General features: G+C 50.4%; 6 protein-coding genes across 6 annotated transcripts; 1 reads left to right on the top strand and 5 right to left on the bottom strand.

The window, feature by feature from the left end:
• Positions 1-1,543: 1,543 nt before the first annotated feature.
• Positions 1,544-2,869, top strand: PFICI_12554 (uncharacterized protein; the record flags this gene model as incomplete). The annotated part of the gene is made up of 2 exons (XM_007841135.1): positions 1,544-1,572; positions 1,663-2,869. The coding sequence occupies 2 exons, from the start codon at positions 1,544-1,546 to the stop codon at positions 2,867-2,869; spliced, it is 1,236 nt and encodes a 411-aa protein (XP_007839326.1).
• A 62-nt stretch (positions 2,870-2,931) lies between these two features.
• On the bottom strand, positions 2,932-3,807 carry PFICI_12553 (uncharacterized protein; the record flags this gene model as incomplete). Its single annotated transcript, XM_007841134.1, has 1 exon — positions 2,932-3,807. The coding sequence occupies one exon, from the start codon at positions 3,805-3,807 to the stop codon at positions 2,932-2,934; it is 876 nt and encodes a 291-aa protein (XP_007839325.1).
• Positions 3,808-4,894: 1,087 nt separating this feature from the next.
• PFICI_12552 (uncharacterized protein) lies at positions 4,895-5,934 on the bottom strand (the record flags this gene model as incomplete). Its single annotated transcript, XM_007841133.1, has 2 exons — positions 4,895-5,631; positions 5,694-5,934. The coding sequence occupies 2 exons, from the start codon at positions 5,932-5,934 to the stop codon at positions 4,895-4,897; spliced, it is 978 nt and encodes a 325-aa protein (XP_007839324.1).
• An 831-nt stretch (positions 5,935-6,765) lies between these two features.
• PFICI_12551 (uncharacterized protein) lies at positions 6,766-7,309 on the bottom strand (the record flags this gene model as incomplete). Its single annotated transcript, XM_007841132.1, has 2 exons — positions 6,766-7,039; positions 7,107-7,309. The coding sequence occupies 2 exons, from the start codon at positions 7,307-7,309 to the stop codon at positions 6,766-6,768; spliced, it is 477 nt and encodes a 158-aa protein (XP_007839323.1).
• A 4,558-nt stretch (positions 7,310-11,867) lies between these two features.
• PFICI_12550 (uncharacterized protein) lies at positions 11,868-12,187 on the bottom strand (the record flags this gene model as incomplete). The annotated part of the gene is made up of 2 exons (XM_007841131.1): positions 11,868-12,066; positions 12,126-12,187. The coding sequence occupies 2 exons, from the start codon at positions 12,185-12,187 to the stop codon at positions 11,868-11,870; spliced, it is 261 nt and encodes an 86-aa protein (XP_007839322.1).
• A 4,038-nt stretch (positions 12,188-16,225) lies between these two features.
• Positions 16,226-24,100, bottom strand: PFICI_12549 (uncharacterized protein; the record flags this gene model as incomplete). The annotated part of the gene is made up of 6 exons (XM_007841130.1): positions 16,226-17,663; positions 17,728-18,449; positions 18,507-23,092; positions 23,151-23,761; positions 23,913-24,037; positions 24,080-24,100. 6 exons carry the CDS (start codon positions 24,098-24,100, stop codon positions 16,226-16,228), a joined length of 7,503 nt encoding a protein of 2,500 aa, XP_007839321.1.
• Positions 24,101-24,150: the final 50 nt, after the last annotated feature.

Raw genomic sequence — 24,150 nt, 5'->3', positions numbered from 1 at the left:
CGTGTGCCAACTGTGGCCACTCCACCATGCAACAACAAGCAACACCGCCGGGCCACGCGCACCACTTTAAACAATCACCTTCTTCAACGGAACAGTTTCATGAGCAGGCAAGGAAAGAGATGGCCATGAGTTAGGGGCAAAAAGTCACGGCGTATATTCGAGCGCACCTCAGTGGCGTGGTTATTAAAGGAGACAATTCTTTTGCAACTGTCAATCGAAAGGATTAATCCATGTTGAAAATGTATTATATGTACAACAGAACAAATCAAAGGGTTTCAAATTTAGTGCATTCAATAGTATCTCCGTGGTGAAACGTACCTAGCTAGAAACAATGGTTGTTGGTCAAGAGTGCTGCCTTGCCATGTCTCGCACAAGACACTCGCCGGCAGGATATAGTCCGTATTTGGCCTAGTTATATCCGTTACCCCACAACGCATTTCATCTTCCAGCAGATAGAGATATAATGAATTAGCATTTAATCTGGCCAGAATGTTATTCCCAACTGTGAAGACGCCCAAAGCCAATCATGTTTACTTAACGTGGTGTTGAATTTGTCGGCAGCTTGAAAGTATCTCATGAGATCCGAAATTTGACCGTCAGGGAGCCATTCATGAAAGTCATATCTGGAGATCAATGTTTTATTACTTTGCCGTGGCCAGTCACCATCATGGCGCGAAGGTGGGCTGTCTGTGCCCCATAAGTGCCTGGACTACATGATCTGCCAAGATTGTCTTCTACTACCTATTCGCCATTCACATTTTTACCTTGTCTAATTCTATCATCGGGGAGAAACACAGCTCAAATGCATATAATTGTCCAAGGCCCGAGACTTTGACCAGTGACAACAAGAAGGAAATGTTGCACAGAATTACAAAGCTAGATACCTGTCTATGTAGATACACAAGGCGAATATACGGAGGGTGCAGATTGATGCATATGCAGCTCATTTGTCTTCACATTCTGACCAACCATATGTCCATGTCGCAGGTAGCCAAGCAGTCAAAGTCGACATGCCGTGAAACCTGACTCCACTTGACAAACCTATTGATAACGAATGAAAACAAAGATATCTGCCGGTGGGTGCCATGGGAAATCGGCATATGCCATGGACCTGGAGGTATCCATATCCCCAATTTCCAAAGATTACTTTCGCCTTTACCTTTGGCGCAAGTCTCTTTGTTCTTGATAAAGTTCACTATAGTGTTGAGACATAAGCTCCCGTCAGCATTCTGCGCAGAGGCCATCATGGAAAAGTTACGATTGCTTCCAATTGCCCAGCTCGGCTGGACTGATTGGGCAGTCCTTATTGTCGCAAGTGTTCTATTGGTGATTGTACATCGTCGTTATCTTTCCCCATTGAGTCGTATACCTGGGCCGTTTCTCGCGTCTTTCTCGCGACTCTGGCACATTGGCAGAATTCTAGAGGGCAATCAAAATACCGCACTGATTGCTTTACATGACAAGCACGGTATGAAAGCTTATAGGCAGCTCTGAAGAAACGCGACTGACCCTGGGACAGGCCATTTTGTTCGAATCTCTCACAATGAAGTCAGCGTCAGTCACCCGGATGCTGTAAGAAAGATACTTCTCACGCCGCTTCACAAGGTTCGGCACCTGAATCCCAAGTCAAACCAAACTTGAGGTACTGACAAGCTGCATCAGGGGAGCTGGTACTCGATCTTCGCCTTTCCCGACGGGCGCTACAAAAATCCCATGTCAAGCACCGACCCAAAGGAAAAGGTCGAGCGGTCCAGGAATCTGTCGGCAGGCTACATACAGCATCTCAAACTTGCTCCAGTCTGAGGCAGCCATCAACCAGAACATTGAACTGCTGTGCGGATGGCTGGACAAGGCTGCCGATGAGCAAAAGGAGGTAGATCTCGCTCAACTTTTCACCTTTGCGACAAATGACAATGTCGGCGAGTTTGTCTTTTCGAGATCATTTGGCTTCCTGGAAAAGGGCGTCGACATTGGCAATACCATTGAAAACTCCTTGGCTCACAATGCCTATGTCGCCATTATCGGCTTCTACGGATGGGTCCACACCATGCTCATTGGCAACCCGCTCGTGACCTGGCTGGGTATACTGCCCTATGGCCACATTTTCGACTCGGCCATGCGATACGCCAAGGAGCGTGAGGCCAACCCGGACGCGCGCTTTGACCTGATTAATCACTGGCTCAAGGCGCTCAGGGAGAACCCTGACCGCATGAGCATCTTTGACGTGCACTCGGCGGCCATGAACAATATCGCCGCCGGCAGCGACACGGTAGCCACCGGCCTGCAGTCGTTTGTCTATCACATGATCCGCCACCGAGACGCCTGGCAGCGCTGTCGGGAGGAACTCCAAGCGGCCAGTCTCGCGACAAACGACCCCATTATATCGTTCAACGATGCACAAAAGCTATCGTACCTACAAGCGTGTATCACGGAAGCCCTGCGCATCTTTTCTCCCACGCCAATGGGCCTCCCACGGGTCGTGGGCAAAGGGGGCCTCACGATTGGGGATCAGACATTTCCCAAGGGCACGATTCTGTCGGTCAACAACCACGTGATTCACGCCTCCAAGGAGATTTGGGGACAGACAGCGCGCGAGTTTAGGCCAGAGCGTTGGCTATCGGCTGAAGGCGCCAAGATGCAAAAGTACTGGATTCCGTTTGGGGCTGGTTATGCCTCGTGCCCCGGTCAGAACATTGCCCGTATCCAGATATCCAAGATCTCGGCGACTCTGGTGAGGGACTACGATATTCGCCAAAAGGACCCTAGTCAGGATTGGACATATAAAGCGTACTTCACCGTGGCGCCCCGCGGGTGGCCTGTGATTATCCAGAAGAGCTCAGAGAATGACAAGGTTTTAAAGAGCCCTTGATGAATAGTTATTATATATGAATTATTTGAATTGAGAAGAGTTGGCCAATTGAGTATAAATAATCAAATCTCTGGCACATCAAACTCAAAAACCTGCCCACTCGCAGTCGTCACATAACCAGTCTTGCCATCCAGAGCCAAGTCCAAGGAACAAGGTCGGCCCATGGCCGCCGAGGTGGCAATATCCTCCTTGGTGCCGTCGGGCAGTATCCGCACCACGGCCGCGGGCGACTGCTGCCGGCCGAGGTAGGCCATGCCGCCGGGCCCCAAGGCAAAGTCGTCGGAGCTCGCGTCCTCGGCGATGATCTCCACGGCGCCGGCCTGCAGGCCGTCGTCGGAAATGGCAAAGCGCCCGTACGTCTTGGTCGCCGTATTGGTAAAGTAGGCGTGGCCGTCGAGGATCTTGATGCCGTTGACGCCGGGGCTCCCCGCAAAGGCGTCGTCTTGGGCTGCGACCTCTGCGGCGCCCGTGGCCGTGTCGACGCGGTAGACGAGGCCCTGTAGCGCGTCGGTCACGAGGAGGACGTGCGGCTGCGCCGGCAGGGCCGTCAGGCCGTCGAGGAGCTGCGAGTCGGGAATGGTGGCGGCGGGACTCCCGAGGAGCGGCAGCGTGCTGTTGGTGCTTAGATCTATCGTGAAGATGGTTCCGTTGGAATAACCGCCAGGGCCGCCGCCACCGCCACCACCGCTGCTGAAACCACCTGCGATTGCATACTTGTCGCTGCCGATTGAGCTGATCCCGAGTACGTTGGCGCCGCCAAAGGTGGCAGTTAGGTGGGCTGCTGGACTTGCAGAGGACGGGTCAATTTCGTACAGGCTGCCGTTGTTGATGGTGGTCAGAAGTAGATTTCCATTCGGACGGACGATGCTGTTTTCAAAGTTGACGCCGGTAAGGCTGAAGATCAATGTCGCAACCCCGGTAGCCAGTGTTCCAGCCATGATGGTATATCGTCGATTGAAATGAAAATCTTGGCAAAGGATTGCCTGCTCAGTGGCTCAGATGGTGTTTGAGAACGAGGCAGTTCACCGCATTGCCAAGTGCTCCGCCTGGAAATGCGAGCTCTCTATATATATATATATATATGTTTACGGAACATATTTTACCTCTGTCTAATGATGGAATCTCATTGTAGGTGATCAGTCACATTCTATATCGAGCTATCAAGCTTTGACAGACTTGATCCTTTGGGTAGCTTCCGGAATTCTGTTTATCCAGACAAGGCTTGGAGAGGAAGGTGGCTTGTTCGAATTCTACAAAGCGAACGATGTACTTGCTTTTGTGGATATAATAATGTCACTATACCCGCCGTGAGATGATTCCATCATCGGGAAGTTCCCGGTAGAATTCATTAATGTGGTGGACCCCTTGACCTTGGCACTCTGGGGGAAACGCGAGTACTTGGGTTAGGGATGACTTAATTTTCTGGTAACATTTTTCCTGAGTAAAGTGAAAGTTGTTGCAACTTCATGCAATTTAAATTTTATGCTGACTAAAAGTCTCGGAATTTGAATATTAATTCCATGCGCTTTAGTTTTGTAATATTCCTGCAATCAATATAGACTAGTAGTCTATTCAGCCCTGCCATTGTTAACACAAATTTGAGAGTATTGCCATGTTATGAGTCGGGGAACTGTAATAGCGTGTGAGTTGAGAATTTAGTGGCCGTTTAGCACTTTTAGTGGGTGCCGCGCGTCGGTGCGGGGGAATGTAGTATAAATACTATGTACGTGCATGAGTCCTTTGTACTGGCCAACATATTTGCAGGGTTCATGCTTTATAGGTAGCCTTGATGCTGAAACTCAAGCCGTTGGGGTAGTATTCAGCACATGGCTATAGTCATTAAAATCATATACTTGCACACTTGCTTGTTACTACGGTCATTTCCTCATTATAGGGACATGAACTCATCATAGCCGTGAATCAAGAAATAGATTGCAGAAGAGAATCGACTAATCATGTATTGTGTCGTTGTAGCAGCTTAAAATACAAGTAAAAAAGTCATTGCCCCGTCTCAAACCAGTATTTTTAAGCAGTCGCGGCACGTCTGCGGCTGCTGACAGCTCGCTTCGACATCAAAGCGACGCTCTCGGCGTAATCGCTCGTGCCATTGTCGGGATCCGCGTCCGTGGCATTCTCAGCACCGCACACGGAGCCGGCATTGTACGCGCCGTCGGGGCCGTCGACGCCGGCAAACTCGGTCTTGCTGTTGGCCAGGAGCATGTTCTCGGCAGCCTCGGGGAGCCAGCCGTTGATAAAGTCGCCGTGGGAGCAGTAGCCCGGGCCGCAGGCGAGCTCGAGGGGCGGCTGGCCCTCCCAGCCATCGGGGAGCGCCGTGCGCAGGTCGTAGCGGATGGAGAAGCGAAGCTGCGGCATGCGCTTCATGCCCTCGGGGCAGCGGTTAGTGGGGCGAAAGGTCGAGTTCCAGTTCTGCGTGCCCGAGTAGGCCGACTCGAGCGTGTCCTCGTTGACGCAGTCGTGGAACAGCAGCAGCGTCTGCAGGTGCGTGCTGCACGTCTTGAGCGGGAACGCCGCGTCGTCCTTTTCGGGCTGGTCGCTGTCGCCCTCGCAGAACCAAGAGATGCCCGCCAGGCTGTTGACCTCGTCCTGCGACGTGGCCGAGGCGTTGCCGGCCACGCCCCGGTAGTTTTGGGGAATGGCGACCTCGGCGGCGTTGATGGAGACGTAGTACGCGCTGAAGCGGTTCACGGGCACAGGGTACTGCACGCCGTCGCTGGGACTGGTGTAGACCAAAGTAGGGACCCCTGTTGCTCAGAATCATCAGTAGCCGCTTCTAGAAAAGGGTATAGAGTCAATTTGCTCTTACAATAAACAGAGTAGTCGTTGGGGTTGGCAGTGCTTGAGCAACCGGCTTGCACTTCAGCCGATGTGGTTGTGTTAATGGTGACTGCATCCGAGCCAAAGAATGAATGCATGTGGCTCTTGTCATACTGTCCGGGATAAACAATAGGATCAATGTTCTTGAGCATGAATCTATCAGAAGTCGTAACAGTGTAAGCACTGGCCGCGCCAAAAGCGGCGGACCATAGAAGCGAATTGGAGTGCATTTTGAAGCGAAAGGATTGGTTAGATAATGTAGTCAGGTAATGAATGTGCTGGACCAAAGCCAGTAAAAAAGAAGGTAAAATGAATGAATAAATGAATGTAAATGAGGTTGAAAACTTCTGATAGAACTTGGAGAAGAGCCGCAAAAGTCAGTCAAACGAATGGAGATATCGACAAAGCATTTATTCATTCGCAGAGCCTCATGGTTCAACCCGCATACTCCAACTTACTGCGGTGCCCAAATCCCAAAATGTAGCATTTGCCGTAAATTAGGATTAAGTTGGGCGATTCGCTGTCTTGTTTATAGTGCCAAGAAGCCGCTATTCGGGGTGTGTTTCAGGCGTAACCGGGGGGTTGGCACGATAAGCTTATTTCATCTGTTGTATACTTGAGGATTCCCCCTTTTTAAGATCCGCATCCCACCGGAGGGAATGGGCGTTTGTTCTCCCTTCCTTGCCGTATCCCACCGTTTCTTGCTTCATATAACTACCTATTCACCATGTCAAAGTCATGTCGGTTCTCATAGCTCGCTCGTAGTTGACGCGAAGATGATAAATATACTGAGTACTCAAACAATCAGAGCCACTTTTCTAGGCGCTTAAACATCCCCACCGGAGTCACCCGGGTCAAACTTTGTCGGCCCATTATAAAATTGCCCGGCAGATCAGCAACGCATCCATTAATGTATAAGAAAGCTATATCAGTACGACTAAATAAATTGTGCAATCGCTTTTCTATGATCGTGACCTTTTTCTTTTCATGATTCGTGATTGGTAGTAGCACCCCAATCCCCAAGCCGTCTTGGTTCATAATAATTTGCATATCCCGTGGGCTCAAGTTGACTCGACGTCCACTCGGAGAGCCGCATTGGCGTCATCAGAACCGACGCCCTCAAAGTTGACCTGCACGGCCAGACCAGTAGTCGTCGGCGTGCTCCACCATTGGTAAATGTCGCTGGTACCGGCCTGCACCAAGTACGTCTCGCCGTCGACGGTGACCTGCGTCAGCGCAGCGCCCGAGGTCTGGCTGAAGAGGAAGGGGGCGCCGACGTTTAATGCGCCGCTGCCGTTGGTTGGCTCGTCGGCCTTGTAGAGGCGACCCGAGGTTCTAAAGAGGGAGGTATCTGGGTTAGCTGAATGTTGCACCTTGGACATTTTGACGGAACGTAGCGTACTCGTTGAATGTGAATTGCTGCTCATACTCCAATGCTGATGACAAGATCTGGGCACCTCGAGATACCGTCGCAATGGTAGATGGATAAGACGCTGAGCCATCTTCGGGCACAATGGTAATGTAGAATGGTCCGGTGATGGTGGCAAAGGCAGTGCTGCCAAGCGTCAAGGCCGCTGCCAGGGTCTTGAACATGGAGAACTGCATGACGTGCCGATGAATGGAGCTTGAAAGTACAGCTGAGAAGACACTATTTTCTTGCGTCTAGTTCTACCTTGGGGAAGTGGAAAACTGTTGTTATCCTCATCAAGTTCCGTGGCGAGAAGACCTCTCTGAATATATATATACATTTGGATAAGCCGCCTCGAATCTGACGATTCCCACACCGACTGACCGGTGGAACTGCGGTCCTCTCATCCGCAATGGCGTTCGATGCGATAATCTTCTCGTTATCGAACACGAAAATGTGTCAATAGGCTGAGTCTGATGGCTCCATGCTCGCGTCAGCGAAAATAACTCTCAGCGGCTGCATATGTCGACTAACCGAACTTCCCGAGTAGGAGGCTCGCTTCGGGACCCGTTTGATTGCATCCGCGCCACAGACGAGCCGAGACCGTTGAACGATTAATTGCGACAGCGGTCCCGGGATGCGACACCATGACACCACCGCCATCGGAAAGAGGGACGATCGCATGAACTGTTCCCTTTTTCCCCTGGTAGAAAGGCTGAATCAAAGCCCTCTGCAAAGATGCTGATCATGGCGCTGAACCTCGACTCCACTGGATACCTCATCAGCTATTTTTCACAACGCTTGGCACTACTTTCCTACACCAAGATGACGACTTTGGTACACTTTATCTAAGTGTAAAGATGGAGTACAATGTGCTGGAACCATATCCAAATCCTAATATAGCAGTACTCAAATTCAACGACTTGGTTCCTTTGAGATAATCTCTTGATATTGTCATCTCGTCATGTCAACAGGGATCTGCGCAGGGACCCCGGCATAGGCTTACCGGTATAGTCATTGCAGGCCGTCGAATCCCCACGGATGATTGGGAAAATGTCAAGGTAATACACAACGCCAGAGTATTGAGAAAGCTTCAGATCTCTGGTATGCGTTAATCCGACTCACCGCTTTTGCATCAGCGCCAGACCTAGGTGAAGGATCGGGGATAGTGCTTTGCATCAAGTCATCTCCTCGGCCACGCCCGCCAAGTTTGCGCAGGCAACAAGGTTCTGTCGGTCTAGGTAGAGCCAGGGTGTCGTCCTCTTCGGAACTAAGCCGGTTGGATATCCTCGGGTCTCTGTGGCACACACACAGAGAGAGGAACAGAGAGAGGAACAGAGAGAGGGATTCGTCCAGTCACTCCTAGGCCCGGTCGGTTGGTTCAGAAAATGTGCAGCAACCCGAGAGCTCCCTGTAGGATCCTTTGATGACCAAGCGCTCCAATCATTGTTGCGATATTGAATGTACTATGTAAGGGTGATATATGAGTATTTATTATGAGCAACGCCCAATCACTTGGGCCTTGGTTGAACTTGCATCTTTGCCTTCCAAGTCCATCGTCCTTCCGTTGCATGATTGCCAATCGTCGGGCGAATTGCAGCTACAATCGCCATCGTGGGATGCAATGTTTGCGCCTATCCATACTGTCTTGTAGAGAAGATACCTTTGCGCGTCCAGGGTCTCTTGCTGCCTTTTTCATGATTGTGATGTGTGGAAAGAAGTCTACACCACACGGGCATCTCTGGCTGCAGAATAAACTACTAACAAATTTCTGGTATTCATGGTAGGTGCAATGTATAACCATATATCATCATATAATAAATCATGTGCAGGGTACTTGGATCTCTCAGTGAACAAGAGAAGCATCCTCTTGGTACAATAAACGTGATAAATTTTCATCGGAGAGCCAAACGGGCATATTGTCAAACCAGAAACACTGGAAGCTGGGTTTGGCTGCCACATAAGAGTGATTTCATCGAATCTCACTGAAAAGGTCGGCAAATGTCGGCAAATACTTGCAAAAGAAAGTAAGTTTTTCTACTTTCTGGGGCAGGTAGTCACGATGTTGTAGATCATTGCTCGTTCATGGGAAGCGCCCAAGTTCATCACCTGAGCCAAGACATGACTTGAAAGGCATTCAGGCGTACAAGGACATTCACATTAGGCAGGCTTGAAAAAGAATCATATATTTCATTTGCCAGGGGCCCCTCCCGAGTTTCAAGAGGACAAAAGAATCTGCCTTGCATGCTCGCTAGAGACAGCTCACGACGAAAGCACTAGGAGCGATAGTCCTACAGATCGATAGGGTACTAATGTTTCCCGAACCGCTACCGACAAGCTTGCGGTATGTCATTTCCCCCCTCAAGCCAGGAGATTGGACTCTGTACAACGATCAACACGTGTTGGTGCCTGTCTGTCATGCACGTTTCGTCAATGCCCCCTCTCCCTTCCCGGGGCTGGGTGGGAGACAGCCGATGAAGAAGCCTCGTGGGCACAAAAAGGCACGAGGCGGCGTCGCAAGGGGGGGTGAGGGTGGCGAAGGAGAGACAGAGGGCAAGAGGGGCGGCAGATTCGTTTCTTGTCAGCACTCTAAATGAATATACCGACGAAATAGAGTGGCGAAATAAACAAGGAATGCCGATGTGACTGGGTTTTGAGGAGGATCGCATGCATATCTTTAGCAAGGTTCTGGTTTACGGGGCAAGAGGGAAAAAAGAAGAAGACAGAGTCAATGTCACACTGGTTCGGAGCCATGTGCAGACCTATTCCATGCAGCGCAAGCTTGCGTGGCTTTTTATTTTTGTTGCCCTGCTTGTTCTGCCCCAAGGCTCAAGGTCGCTGTGGGGGATTGGGGGCTTTGAAACAGAGACAGATGAAAATGTGCTTCGTAACTCGTGTGCTAAAGGATTGAGCGGCCGGTAGGACAGCACTGAGTGGCTTGCGGCAATGTAGCTTCCACACAAGGGATCCAAGGTGGGGCCAAATGTCAACATTGAATGACTGGATGACGGGCACCGGTGGAAGAATGATGTCGATTTTTCAGGTTCGCATTTTCTCACCTGCACGTGGCGGCCACGTGTTGTAGAAAAAAAAAAAAAAGGTACAGAGTACAGCAGGTACTCTTTCTTCTCTTATCCTTATTTGCCTTGCCCTGACAAAGGCAAAACGCCCTGGGCGGACAGGGACGCATCTCATTGCAGGGACCAGAGTCTCGCATGATGCTTCTTTGGTTCAAGCAATCTGTATTTGCCTAAATGATTGGGCGCTGCTAGGCAGCTTCATCACCAATCAGGACGGAGAATCTACACCTTCTGGGAACGCTTAGGGGAGGAAGGGGGTGGCATGCAAGAATTGTCCCTTATAAGCCCTACGTACGCCACCCCAGCAAAAACAAGCAGAAAGCGCAGATCTATTGAATCCTCCGTCGAGCGTTGGAAAAATAAACGTCCTTGAACGACTCGATCATATTTTATCTGGGCTCGACGCGCTAGAACATATAGTAGAGCCGGCCTGGGCTGACAAGGGGGTGGCCCCGGCCTCAAGACGACCCTCCTTTTTTGCAAGAAGGGTCCATTGAGCCATTCGATTGGTCGATGTCGCAAAGAACCATGCCATTCAAAAAAGTCAAAAATGGGGAAGAATAGAGGTCGCACGTGGTAGGCGCATGGATCAAGGTTGGTAGTATTTAGATACCTGGTTATAATAGACTTGTCGGTGCCTCGATCGACCAGGCAGCGAGGGGACGCACTCATTACTATGTACATATCTGCATCGGGCGGAAATGCCATCACGATACATGATGAATTGCCGCCGCGGCATTCCTCGATGTATGTGGGGGGTTAAGAACACCATCATAGAGAGCACAGGCATGGAATCTCTAGATATTGCACCATACTTGTATCAAAATGTTATTTATTTTCCATAGAGAGAAGAAAAACAAGCAGTAGTCCTCACAATTCTCACATTGAGCGCGCAACTGTTCTTTCTGCCGGGAGCATTGGCCCTGACTGCAAAAAGGACATGGACCCCCAAAGTGATTCAAGTCGCTCCCCCCGAGAAAGAGAAAGGTTTTAATCATAAGTGGGGGTGCCAAGGGAGAAAAGGGACGAACAGCCGTGTAGGTAATACAGACCTGGGTAACAGCGAGCGTGTAAGATTCTTACAAGAGTGGGTTAGACGGGAATGTATTGGAATAAAAGACGCTGTGGGTGTGTACCGCGCCGCTCAGTACCTTTTGCAGCAAAAGGCAGGTATGTAGGTAGGTACCTAATCCGTTTTGAGATGCATCAATGGCACCAAGGGGGCGGCCCTTTTCCTCCCACGAGGCCCTGCTGACTGTCCTGGGCCTCCTCCAATACGGAAAAGCTTGTTGGAAACCACCAACTTGATGTAATCGCGAGTCGATGATTCGATAGAGGGTTTGTTATACGTGGGGAAAGATTGCAAAAGTGGAAGCGACACACTGGCTCAATTGGTATTATCATTATCTACAGCGTTTCTGTATTTGCATCATGCAATTCGATGCCGACATAGGCAGGTTGATACTAATACATTTTCCGTGCCAAACAAAAGGTGGCGGTATCGTGTTGTTCCTCATTCCAGTCATTCTATAAACAGCAGTGTGGTTTGAAACCCTTAAAACGCCGTATCCAGCCCCAAAACTTTTCCCTCTCCGACATAATATTGATACAAATGGTGATATGATGTAATTTGATTTGGTGTGATGGATGCAAAGGCAAAAGGTTTTGTAAATGGTCAGGATCCTCGTGATGCAAAGTTCTGGTCGAAGCCGTCAATGGTATTCTGCATGCGGTTCTCATGGTAGCCTGTCGTGTACTGGGTTGTGCTCCATAATCGTTCGGTTGCAGCGCTGCTACTGTTGGGGTTGTTGAGGAGTTCGAGTCTTGTTCGATGCAGCAAGCCTTGCTCTGTGGAACTGGTTTTTGGCCTGTGTCTATGGAGAACCATGTTAGAACAAGTGGTACAAGCAGGAAAAGAAATAAGGTTACTTACTTCTTGCAGGATCTGGAGCATGTGCTCTGACAAACGTCAAGCGACTTGGCCATGCCGGGCATGTTGGAGATATTCAAGACGGAGCGAGAATCGAGATATGGTTTCACTTGTCGATGTATGTATTGTGTGTCAATGAGGTAACAATATGGCCGAATAAGGTGTGCGTGACGACGGATCAACTGCAGGGGATGGAAGTCGAGGACGTATGGTAATGCTCTGGAGATAATCAGAGATAAAAGAGCGACTGGCCCTGTATTCATATACAGAGGATTGGCGAAGGATTATGAATGCCGTGCCGCGCCGCAGAGAGTACGCCTCGTATGGGAATATAAGTATAAAAAAAAGAGACAATATTTCACGCTTCCAGGACCATCCAAGGAAGGGACATGCTCTTTTTAAGCATGATGGTTTTGGAGGTGTCGAGGCGTCCCATCGCCCGTTGGCTTGCTCATCTGTCAGCAAAGCACGGCGGTCGGTGGTTGCATGGTCCTGGCTGGGCCAAAGGCTACAAGATACCACAAGAAGTATGTACTATGGCTCGGGGCGTTGAAAATAATTAGTGCTCTTGGGAAAAAAAAAAAAAAAAGCTATAATAGGAACATGGAGAGACAATGCACGAGCCATGTTGCGATAGGTGCGTCTTGGTTCATATTGCGTAGACCGACGCTAATAGTAGCAGTATGAGCCAAGGTGGTATCGATCAACATGATGGCAGTCACTCGTTTCAGATTTTCAGCACTTCTGGGGTCGGTGGACACGCAGAACGGACACGGCAGAGACGGGAATATACCTACGTACATCGGAGGTGGGTGTTGCGCTAAAGAAAGCCACAAAAGAAATAAAAAAGGGAACAGAGAATAATAAAGAGAGACACTTGCGTTCTAGTGCCAAAAACAACCAAGTGCCTGATTGATTGCGTGTCTGTCAGTTCCTTACCTGTCAAGCTGAATGAAGGCACCTCACGTCAGTAAACCAAGACACCTATAGTATGCCTGTGATATAGGGGCCGGCCACCTTAAGCTTGGGGTTTATTTTCACCTACAAGATGTGACCATGAGATCACCCCTCTCCACAATTACTGACATGTGTCGTGTGCAGTGATTTAAAATTGGATATTGGGTACATACTTGCAAGAGTCGATGCTGCTCTGGTTGGAGAGAGAGGGGGAACGGGTGTGGTATTCCAGCAAGAAGCGGATACGGTCGTGGGGGCCATAATCATTTCAAAAGCCTTCTCTCTCTCTCTCTCTCCGAGCTCTGCTCTCAGCTACCGTGTAGGCCATTTTGCTTCAAGTCCAATCCCGCAGCAGCATCATCAATCAGGTGGGACTGGCCTTTGAATTGGGGGACGCAACACCAGGAAGCCTTGGCAGACCAACAATCCCTCCTATCAAGTGCCCTACATTCTTACATTACCCACATTGCCCCGAAGCTGCTGCGAGATTCAGACGGTGGACAAAAAGCAGAGGGAGCAGATCGGTCGCTCGGCGGTTGGAGCTCGCACGCGCGGTGCATAGTAGAAGCGCAGGATGAGATCGGAAGGATCTTGTCTTTATCGGACTTGGCTTCCTTTTTCCACTGTGCGGAGTAGACAAGCCGCAAGTGGAGAGAACCCAGCCTGCCTAGGTAGGTTTGATGGAAGGGGGGGAGAGAAAAAAAAAAAGGTTCCTCATTGAGGTCTTGGATCTTTTCCATTCGTACCTGGGAAAGCAAGAGATTAGGTTAGGTTAGATGCCTGCACAGCTAAGCGCAAGGGCCTGGCAAGCTGAAGGGGGGTTCAGGGTCATTAGGGGACGGGACCCCCCTGACCATGTGTCTCTTTAGCGTACGTGCTAACTAAATGATTGACGTCTGGGCAGTTCCCGCGGCACATCCCCCCATAAGGCTGTGGTGGGGAAAAGGCCAAGAAGGAGTTTCATGGCGGACGGGTGCTATTGCGCTATGTACTGTGCTACGAATGTACGTTTTTATAATATTAGGTCACCTAAATTAGGAAAATCATGTCGACCTAGGTACCTAGACGAGCCATCCGATCTGCAGCTTCTTCCCTATTGCGGGTTAGAGATCACGTTGCCCTATCGCAATCCTTGACAGCCGAGTCCTTGCATTGTGTAGTGTAGATGGGTAGGTATGGATGGAGTCGCTATTGTCATGGGTGAGAAAATAAAAATAAAATAATAATAATAAAAGAAAAAACATTTACTTCCAGTCGACTCGAATCTTGGCACACCCTTCCCTAGCCATGCCATGCCATGCAACAAAGACCCCGGTACAGTCTTTTCCCCAGCCAACACAACAAGGTATCATCACAAAATACGACCCTGACTTTCAACTCTCATTGAGGACGTGGGTTGTTTATTGCATCTTCTTTCAATTTCCCAGGTACAAGAGAGCTCAAGACCCATAGCTGGACGATCTGTTTCATCAAGCGCCCAACTTTACCAATGATTGCAGCGCAGTGTCAAATTAGAGAGAGAGGGGTGTGTGTGTGTGTGTGTGTGTGTGTGTGTATGTGTGCCACGCTCTCGTATCGTGAGTATTGGTGGTCAGCAAGCAAAGCACCATCAACAGCCATCCCGTTTGTCCCTCGGCTTTTGCCAATTGAGCGAGAAAAAAAGGAAGCAAGACTCCCAAGAGCCACTCGGGAGAATAAATGGACTAGGTTAAATGGTTACTACATCAAGTTAGCCGTTGCTTATGACAGCTATCCTTTTGTCTCGCGCGTCTGAGACAGCATGTTTTGGGGCAGCAGGATCCCTGGCAAGCACACATATCCATAAGGCTGAGGTGGCAATGTGAGAGCCGAGATTCTCAATACCTCGTGGTAAGATTCGTCCAGCGACAGCCGAGTTGGTAGGCAGTCTGCAGTCAGATTTCGCATGGCTTTCCTGTTCCGTCTTCCGAGCGCCGAGTATATTTCATACGCAAGATATCTTTTGCTTCCAGGGCCACAGTCTTGCATTCTACAGTGTACGCTCATGCTAAACCGGGAGCGCTCTAAAAATACTGTAAACAAAGAGGCAGTACCTGCTTTGAGTAGAAGCACGAGACATACGCCCCCGTCCCGACCCGCGCTGATAAAGAAAACCGTCGTCGCCACTAGCCGACATTGCTTGTGTGAGGTCCAGAAGCAGAATTAGAAATCAACATGACTCGAATTGCCAAAAAGGCTTGAGATGGATGTTTCGTCGCACTCGAGAGGAAAAGGAATAGCTCCAGCTTTCATCGGTAATCCCCAGCAATGCACCCGCTCAACGGCCAGGGGGGTTAGGCTCATTCCCCATGTTACATTTTCTCTTTTCCTGACTTTTTTGAATTTTCCAAATTTCCCAAAAACAAGATGTCAAACCCATTCTCTGAAGACCAACAACGCCTTCGATATATTCAATGTTCTGGACCATGTCATCCTCTCAAGGTCCTAGGGAAACGTTACTTTGTTATTAATGCTTGCAGTGGCTGGACGGATTGTACAACACCCGAAGACCGTCATACATTCAAAATCGAAGTCGATGGTCTGGTGAACATTCAAAAGCCCTTTTTGTTTTCATCTTGGCCATGGTAAGAATCTTGGTCAGCAAAAATAGGCATGGGGTGATGGGACAAAATTTCAGGAATATCATGTGCCAAGGCTGGCCTGCCCTGAACATTGCGTCTGCATATGTATGCAGCCAAACTGTTGGAATAGAATCGTTCCTCTTTTTCTTTTTCCTTTCCCTTATTACTGGATGCTATACCGAGACCCGCCGCAATGCCGCCTCGTCAAATGCAGTGTCGGTTCCTTTTCCATCCCCTCCCCACCCCGCGGGATCCTTCGGCCGACCCATGACACCACAGATGGTCGCCCTCTACACATCATCATCATCCGCTGTGTCACCCAGGCTGCCAGGCAGCGTCAATCGGTCGAATAGGAACACAGCTCCTTCTTGTGTAATTCTTCAGACCGGGGAGGGGCGCGCCGCGCTTGCGCATATCCAAGGTTGCTCTCAATGATACCCACGGACATTATCCTCGTATGATGTTATCTTCGTCGCAGTAGTAATATTGAAAAAAAAAAGAAAATGGTCATATCAAGCCAACCAAGATCAGGCATCATGTCATCGCCTAGGGCATCTTGGTCGGCAGAATGTCCATATGATCCACAACCAGTGTGTCCGAAGATCCTTCTGCCCTATCTAGGCTTTGTTCTGCGTACTTTTCGCGCAAGCCAGCGACAGCACGGAAGCCAAGATCCGACAGAGATTCTGCGCTGAGCATCTCTAAAACCGTAATATCCGAGCCGAATGCCCCTCTCCACCAGGTCCGTAACTCGATCGCCACGAGACTGTCGAGTCCTACGTTTTGAAGCGGGGTTTGAATGTCAATGTCGTCTTCATTGTCAACAGGCTTGAGGAGCAGAGCACGGAGCTGCAAAGCAATCTGCTTGGCCACAAATACGGCCGTATCTGGCCTGGCGAGGATGGACGGATCGGAAGCAACCGACCCAATGAATTTCGAGAGTGCATCCTCGTCCGAGCCTTGCGCGGCCCCTTCAGAGGAGACTCGATTGGCAAAGACGGCGAGCCGGCAATCATTCTTCCAGACCACCCAATTCGTCGGGTCATCGAGCGTCTTGCTACTCGCCATTCCTATGACCAACTGCGATGTATTGCTCCAGCCATCAGGCTGTTGCCTTGCCGGGGTAGCCTGGCTTAACATGGCAACTGTCAGAGCATCGAGCAACTGTGGTGTCCTGATGCCAAAATGTCCGTGGGACACCATTTGTTGTTGCATGGCCTCGTTTTCGGCTAGGTATCCGTGATCCAGCATTACCCCGACGTCAATCACGGATGCTTTCAAGCCCTTGCTTTGACGATACTGGACAAAAGCATCGAGGAATGCATTGCCACTGGCATAGTTGGCCTGGCCTGGTTGTCCGATGATGCCCGATATGGAACTAAAAAGAATGAAAAAGTCCAGCTCAAGTTCTCGCTCCAGGCAAGCATGGTGCAAGTTCCAAGTACCCTGCACCTTTGGACCGGTTGCGGCTGTCCACTCTTCGTAGGTCATTGATTCAAATCGACTGTCCCGAAGAACCATGGACATGTTTATGACGCCCTTGATCGTAGTTGGTGCCTTGGCCACAGCGTGTTGAACGTCGGATAGCACCGTCACGTCTCCCTGGACAAACGTTATGGAGCACCCCTGACTAGATAACTCCTCGGCAAAAGCTTGATCGTGCTTGGAGGATCCAGCGGTGCGGGACAAGAAGATGAGATGTCTCGCACCGCGCTCAACCATGTAGCTGGCGACAACACGGCCCAAGCCGCCCAAGCCACCAATAAGAACGAATGAGGACTCGCAATCCATCACCATTTGTCTCGTGACAGGCCTAATACCTTTCAATTGCGATGGTGCCACGGTCATGACAATCTTGCCAATATGCTGACCTTTCTGCATGTACCGGAAACATGCCTCAACGTCCTGCTCTGTGAAGGCCTTGACGGGATGTAATGGACGAATATAGCCCTCCGCGTACAGTCGAAGGATCTCTTCCAAGAGGCTGGAGAGAATGTTAGCTTGTTGATTTCACGCATATAATACATATGAACATGTGGTTTGCTCACCGATGACACTCTTCCGGTTTCGCGTCAAAGAATTGGTTCAGATCGACACCGTGGTAGCTTCTATTCTCAAGGAACGGTCGCATATCGAGACTGCCGTTGCCAACAAGGTCTCGTTTCCCTATCTCGATCAGCTTCCCAAACTCTGCGACGCAGCGCCAAGAAGCGTGCAAGAGCTCTCCAGAAAGGGAATTCAGAACCAAATCCACCCCGCGGCCATTCGTGGCTGCTCGGACACCAGCGAGAAACGAATCATCGCGAGAATTGAATATATGATCACGGCGGATACCAAAATTCGTTTCGAGGAAATGAATCTTCTCCTCGGTGCTCACTGTACAGTATATCTCTGCTCCAATCATTTGCGCCACCTGTATAGCAGCCAGACCGACACCGCCGCAAGCCGAGTGAATGAGCACCGTCTGATGGGCTCTCAGCTGGCCGACGTCGACAAGTCCGTACACGGCCGTGGCAAAGACGCAAGGCATGGTCGCAGCCCCTTCGTCACTCAGGCTGTCGGGGATCGGAGCGCAGTATTTCTCGGAAACAGTCACACGTGTCGCGAAGCACCCGTGGCTCATCATGGTAAAGACGCGCTGGCCTACCTTCACTCCGCGGACGCCCGGACCGACGCTTCTCACGACGCCGACACCTTCAATGCCCAGTTTCGAAGGTGCGCCATGAGCAGACGCGGAAAACTCAATGACGCCCATAGCCACAAGCAAGTCCTGTAGCGCCATTCGCATTAGCCTTTGTACTCAAAGAATAGATTAGGAAGCCCATACTTTGAAATTGAGTCCAACACACTTTACATCGATGACAATCTCATCGTGTCGAAGCGCCTCCACCTGCGGTACACTTGTCCACCTTAGGCTCTGGAGTCTTCCATATTCGCCAATGTCTAGAAAGCAGTCATTATTTGTATTTGGGACGTCCGCCGCAGACAGCTCATCTTTCAGAGCAAACGGAAATATCCTAGAAATCTGCACGACACCATTCACAATGGCGTATTCGTACTCGATGCGCTGCGAAGATGAAGCCTTCTCGGCTTGAAAGGTATGGAATACGTCCATGGCCGCCTGCCACGTTTGAGAGTCCAAATGATCAATCTCGCAGGTTGCAAGATCCAAACCTAGATCTCGCCGTATCGTCCTGGCGGCACCAATGACTTGACTCCATCGAGGATCCGTGCATCCCAATTGGGAAGATCTGGTGAGCCAAAGGCAACCTTTTTGTGTCTTGGCAAGTTCTTCCATGAGCCCCTGGAATACTAGGAATCTCTGTTCTGTGATGTCATGCAAAAAGGGTCTTTCCAAGTCGATGACGGAAATCACATTAGCCACTTCAGGCAGGGCGGGTTTCTCGATATCGTGCAGAACAACATTTTGCTCCGCAGAGAACCGCTCTTGGAGACTCAGGGCTAGACCTCGTGAGTAAGAGTCGTGCAGAATTGCTACCGTCTTCTGCATCGTCTGGCTATTGTCGGGCTTTGCCAGCATCAAGGCGCACATTTGGTATGGGCGCGGTGCATCGAGCGTGGCTGAGACCAGGCCACCAAAGCCAGCTCTGCGAAGCTCCTTGTCCCAGCGGTCCGTCGAAACATAGGGTTCTTCGGATCGGCCATCCTCGTCTCCTAGCCACCAACCCTGGAACAGACCCATGATGTAGTTGATACCTTTGAAGTCGGAGCACATTTCTTCCAAATACAGCCTACCAGTTGGGCGAAGCAGTTTTCTAATATTGCTGAGGCTTTGGTGCAGAGAATTGGTTGCATGGATGACATTGGAGGCGAGCACCAAGTCAAAAGATTCCAGGGCAAAACCTTGTTCAAGAGGGTCTTTGGAAATATCAAGAGCTTTAAAGTGAAGATTAGGATATTCTTGGAACCGTTCCTTGGCTGCTGCGAAGAATCCCGGCGAGACGTCGGTGTAAGTATAGTCAAGGTATAGACGGGCGTTCTCATTGTCACTGACAAGGCAGTTGAGCAATCTGCTCGTTGTGCCGCCCGTGCCAGCTCCAATCTCCAGGATCCTCATGTTTGGGCAAGTGTGCCCTAGAGCTCTGAACAGAGGCTCCGTGTTGGCGAAAACGGAACCGTTGTAAATGTCTGTGAGGGTTCCGTCCCGAAGCAGCAGCTCCAACAACTGTACCTCACCTTTGAACAGGGGTACGATATTGTTCAGAACCTTCAGGGAGCCTTCGCCAAAAGCATCATATGGTGTATTGATCAGCTTTTCGCGTAGAATCTGGGCTTTTTGGCCCGAGCTTGGCGCGGGTTGTTTTCTCATCCACGATAAGAAGCGATCGAAATGAGATGGCACGCCGTGACTGATGCCCGCTTCTTGTAGGCATAGTAATGACTCTTGAATGCACTGCAGACACAAGTCGCGACAGATATCTATCTGGCGTGCATGGTTCTCAGTCTTATTGGCCAGACTAGACAAGTCGAGAAATTCGACATGAGAGTTCCAAACAGTGCGAGCTGCCGCGTGCAAATCAACGTCCGTGGAGGACGCTGCACCCGTGCTCAGCGGACTCAATCTCACTCCCTTGGCGTTGAATACCAGAGAGTCATTATCGTCAAAGCCTTGGCCGCGGCCGTTGAGTGTCCCACGTGGAGATATTGAAGCTTCCACTACCGTGGTCACGCCAGACTTGCACGCCGCAACAGTCATACTCTCGATAAAGGTAGGCACATTCATACGAGAGAGCTTGTGGGCGCCTCCCTTGTGCGCGGCTATGCCGAAAAGCTGCAAAAAGCCATCGATGGTAGTGGGATGGATTGCGTAGTCTTCCTCATTCTCCTTGACCACGTCTAGTACTGTACCCTTACAAACCTGGGTGGTTGTAGATGCCGCAATGTCTCTCAATACTTGGAATGTAGGACCATAGTCGGCACCAACGCTCCTGTACGCACTATACCAGTTCTTGGTGTTTACCACGCGAGTGAATTCGTGGGACTTTGAGATTTCAGAATGGCTCATGTCTTGGTTGTCTGCACGAACCTGCCCAGCACAGTGTCGCATCCACGACGAGCCCGAATTGGTCGAAATGGTAAAGTCCCACCAGGATCCGTCCAGGGTATCTGTGAGTCGGACCTTTCTCAGAGACGTGATGATCTCGACCGGCTTCTGCCCATTGCTGATTACCATGGCCGTGCCTATGGCCACCTTTTTCACACTGTATCCGCTGTATTCACCATTGTGCAGCTGCCGCATTGCCTCGCCGACCATGGCCAGATAAGCAGCGCAGGGAAACACGACGTCGCCGTCAATGCAGTGATCTTTCAGCCAGGCAACGCGGTCGGGCACCAACATGTTTCGAAATTGCGGTTCATCATCGCTGCTCTCGGCGCTTCGAGTGCCGAGCAGCTCGTGACGTCGGTAGCGATGGACCCTGGTGTGGTTGGAAACACGGCTGCCAAAGATGTAAGAGTGCTCGTGATGCCACGGATACGATGGAAGGTCATGGACAACCTTTGCGTACCCATGAGGATTCAAGAGGCGGTCATAATCAAAGGAAATACCTTGTTGCCAGATACAACCAACAGCTCTGAGAAACGTTGCATGTGCATCTTGAGACCGAATCAGACATGACGTATATGAAGACTTCGAAGACTCCTGCGCCAGGATTTGTCGCAGAGGCCCGGACAGGGCAGAATGAGGACCGACTTCGACGAATATCAGAGTATTGCCGGGCTTTTCTTGTTCTTTCAGAAGCGACTCGACAGCGCTGCGGAAGAGCACGGGTGACTCTAGGTTGTCTTGCCAGTATTGAGCATCCAAATGCCTAGAAACATCCAGCGGTGCCCCGGTCACACTGGAATACATGACGGCAGACGTTTGACCTCTCCGTTTCTGGTCGCTCAGATACTTTGAAATCATGGATGTATAAGTGTCTCCTACCGCCTTCATATGATGAGAATGATATGCCTTGTCGACCTTCAAGAGCTTGATCGGTACCATTTCTCCCTTGGCACTGCGTACGTCCTGGAGAACTTCTTCGACCTTTTCCTTATCGCCGGATATAGTGACGTTCATTGGAGAGTTTTCGCATGCAACCACTACTCCAGGTCGAAGGAGGGGCTCTATCTCCTTCCTGCTCATGCCGATTGCACCCATTGCTCCCTTTCGACTCACGCTCGTAGAAGCCATGCCGCGGTAGTAAGCCACAATGATGGCCTCCCTTGCCGTGATTCTTCCCGATGCGTATGCTGCGGCAATCTCACCAGATGAATGCCCGACCACAGCTTCTGGGCGCAGGCTCAGATCCGCCAGGGCATCAACCAGAGCTACTTGGATAGCAGTGCATAAGGGCTGTGATAGGACGGCCATATGTAAGCTGCTTTCTGCGGCCGTCTTTTCAAGTTCATCCTGGATAGACCATGATGGGCCATCCGGCAACTCGCTCAGCACTTGGTCCATGAATTGAATCGATGCGGCGAATGTGGAGTTGGCATGTAAAAGCTCTACCCCCATTCGTGCCCATTGCGCCCCTTGGCCAGTGAAAACCATTGCAATTTTTTGGTGACCAGTCGGGATCTTTGTCGGGACAGAAGTGTCGAGTGCCATCCTCTGATTGTTGTTGTTTGTATAATCACCAGCAACGCCGAAGCTCCTGTATGGCATATGCTGTCTCCGGACGCCCAATGTATAGGCTGCATCGTCGAGCCGAGATGGATGTTTCTGGAGATACTCTTCGTGGTTCGAGACTTGACGTTTGGCCGAATCTGATGTGTTTGCTGATAGTAGAATAAGACTGTTGGTTGGAGAGGGCAAATCTCGTATACCTTCTATATCAGCTGCACCAACGGCTCTGCACGATTCGAGAATGAAATGGGCATTTGCTCCCCCGATTCCAAACGAGTTGACCGAGACACGTTCTTGGCAGTCAACAGGCCACAACATGGGCTCCGTAGGTACGTAGAGATTCTTCCAGTCAATTCTAGTGCTCGGCTGGCTGAATTTGATGTTGGGCGGAATCGTTTGGTTCTCGAGAGCCAGAACACACTTGATAATTGACGAAATACCAGAGGCACCTTCCGAATGGCCCACGTTCGGCTTGACTGACCCAATAAATACACCCGAGGTGAAGACACTCTGGATTGCCTTGGTCTCAATGGGGTCTCCAATGGCTGTGCCCGTGCCGTGGCATTCTACAAACGCAGTCTGAGAGAGGTCGGAAATCCCCGCGCTGGCGTAGGCCCGGCGAATCATGGTCTCGTGGCTTGAAATACTCGGTACACTCAGTCCGGTGGTTTTGCCATCTGCATTTGTCCAGGCGCCCTTAATCACGGCTCTCACGGGGTTACCATCTCGAAGGGCGTCTTGCAGCGGCTTGATATAAATCAGATTCACTGCCTCAGCCCGAGCTACAAGACCCACAGATTAGCAATGATCGAAACAGTCGTTGTAGTGAGTACCACTCACCATATCCGTTGGCCTTTTCGTCAAACGTTTTGCAAGAAGCATCTGGCGACAAAACTCCCTGCTCCGTCATTTGCAAAGCCATATCCGGCGACATCATAATATTACAACCCCCAACAAGCGCAGACGAGCAACCGCCGGTCCACAATGATAAGCAAGCTTCGTGTAAGGCTAGCAGGCTGGACGAGCACGCTGTGCGTATCGTCATACTCGGCCCGCGAAGATCGTATTCGTACGAGATGCGGTTCGAGAGCACAAAGTCGCCCTTGCCAGTCACCTGGTAGAGACCGACGCTCTGGGAGTCGCGCGCGAAATGGTCGGGCCAGTCCTCACCAAAGGAGCCAACGTAGGTGCCGATATCCTTGCCTCTATAGTTGACCTCCCCAGCGCTGTCAAGACATTCTCGTGCCAGTTCGAGCAGGATGCGCTGTTGCGGGTCCGCCTTTTCAACCTCGGCCTTGGCCATGCTGAAGAAGGTCGTGTCCAGCGCTCCGATATCACCGTCCAGAAAGTAGCCTTTTGCTGATCTGATGTATCCAGGTTTTCCGCTGTTTGAAACGTAGCTTTCCGCGTTGAATCTTGACTCTGGGATGGGGCCGACGGCATCTTTCTTTCTGTGAGAAGTATGGAGTTTATAGTCAGCCTTTCGCACTAATAAGAAAGGCCAATAACCCAAGATAGCGAGAAGTATTATTGTACTTTGATTGACAGGCTGGAGGTCTTTCAATAGGAGATGCATAAGGAATAAGGAGAATGATGACGCACTGCATGATAAATTCCCAGAATTGAGCTGGCGTAGCAATTCCTCCTGGCAAGCGCAGGGCCATGCCACAGATGGCGATGGGGGACCTCTTGCCAAAGGTCTCTGTCCCATCTGGAGCCTGGATCAACTGTTAGCGTTTTCAATAATTTGAGGTTCATTGTAATTGTACCATGGAAACTGATGGAGCCATATGATTGGTTGAGAATCCTTCTACAAGATACAGTGATCGCCTTTATGATG

Source organism: Pestalotiopsis fici, assembly GCF_000516985.1.
Source record: "Pestalotiopsis fici W106-1 unplaced genomic scaffold PFICI_Scf_10, whole genome shotgun sequence".
NCBI classification, from domain to species: domain Eukaryota; kingdom Fungi; phylum Ascomycota; class Sordariomycetes; order Amphisphaeriales; family Sporocadaceae; genus Pestalotiopsis; species Pestalotiopsis fici.
This window is presented reverse-complemented; position numbering and strand designations above follow the sequence as displayed.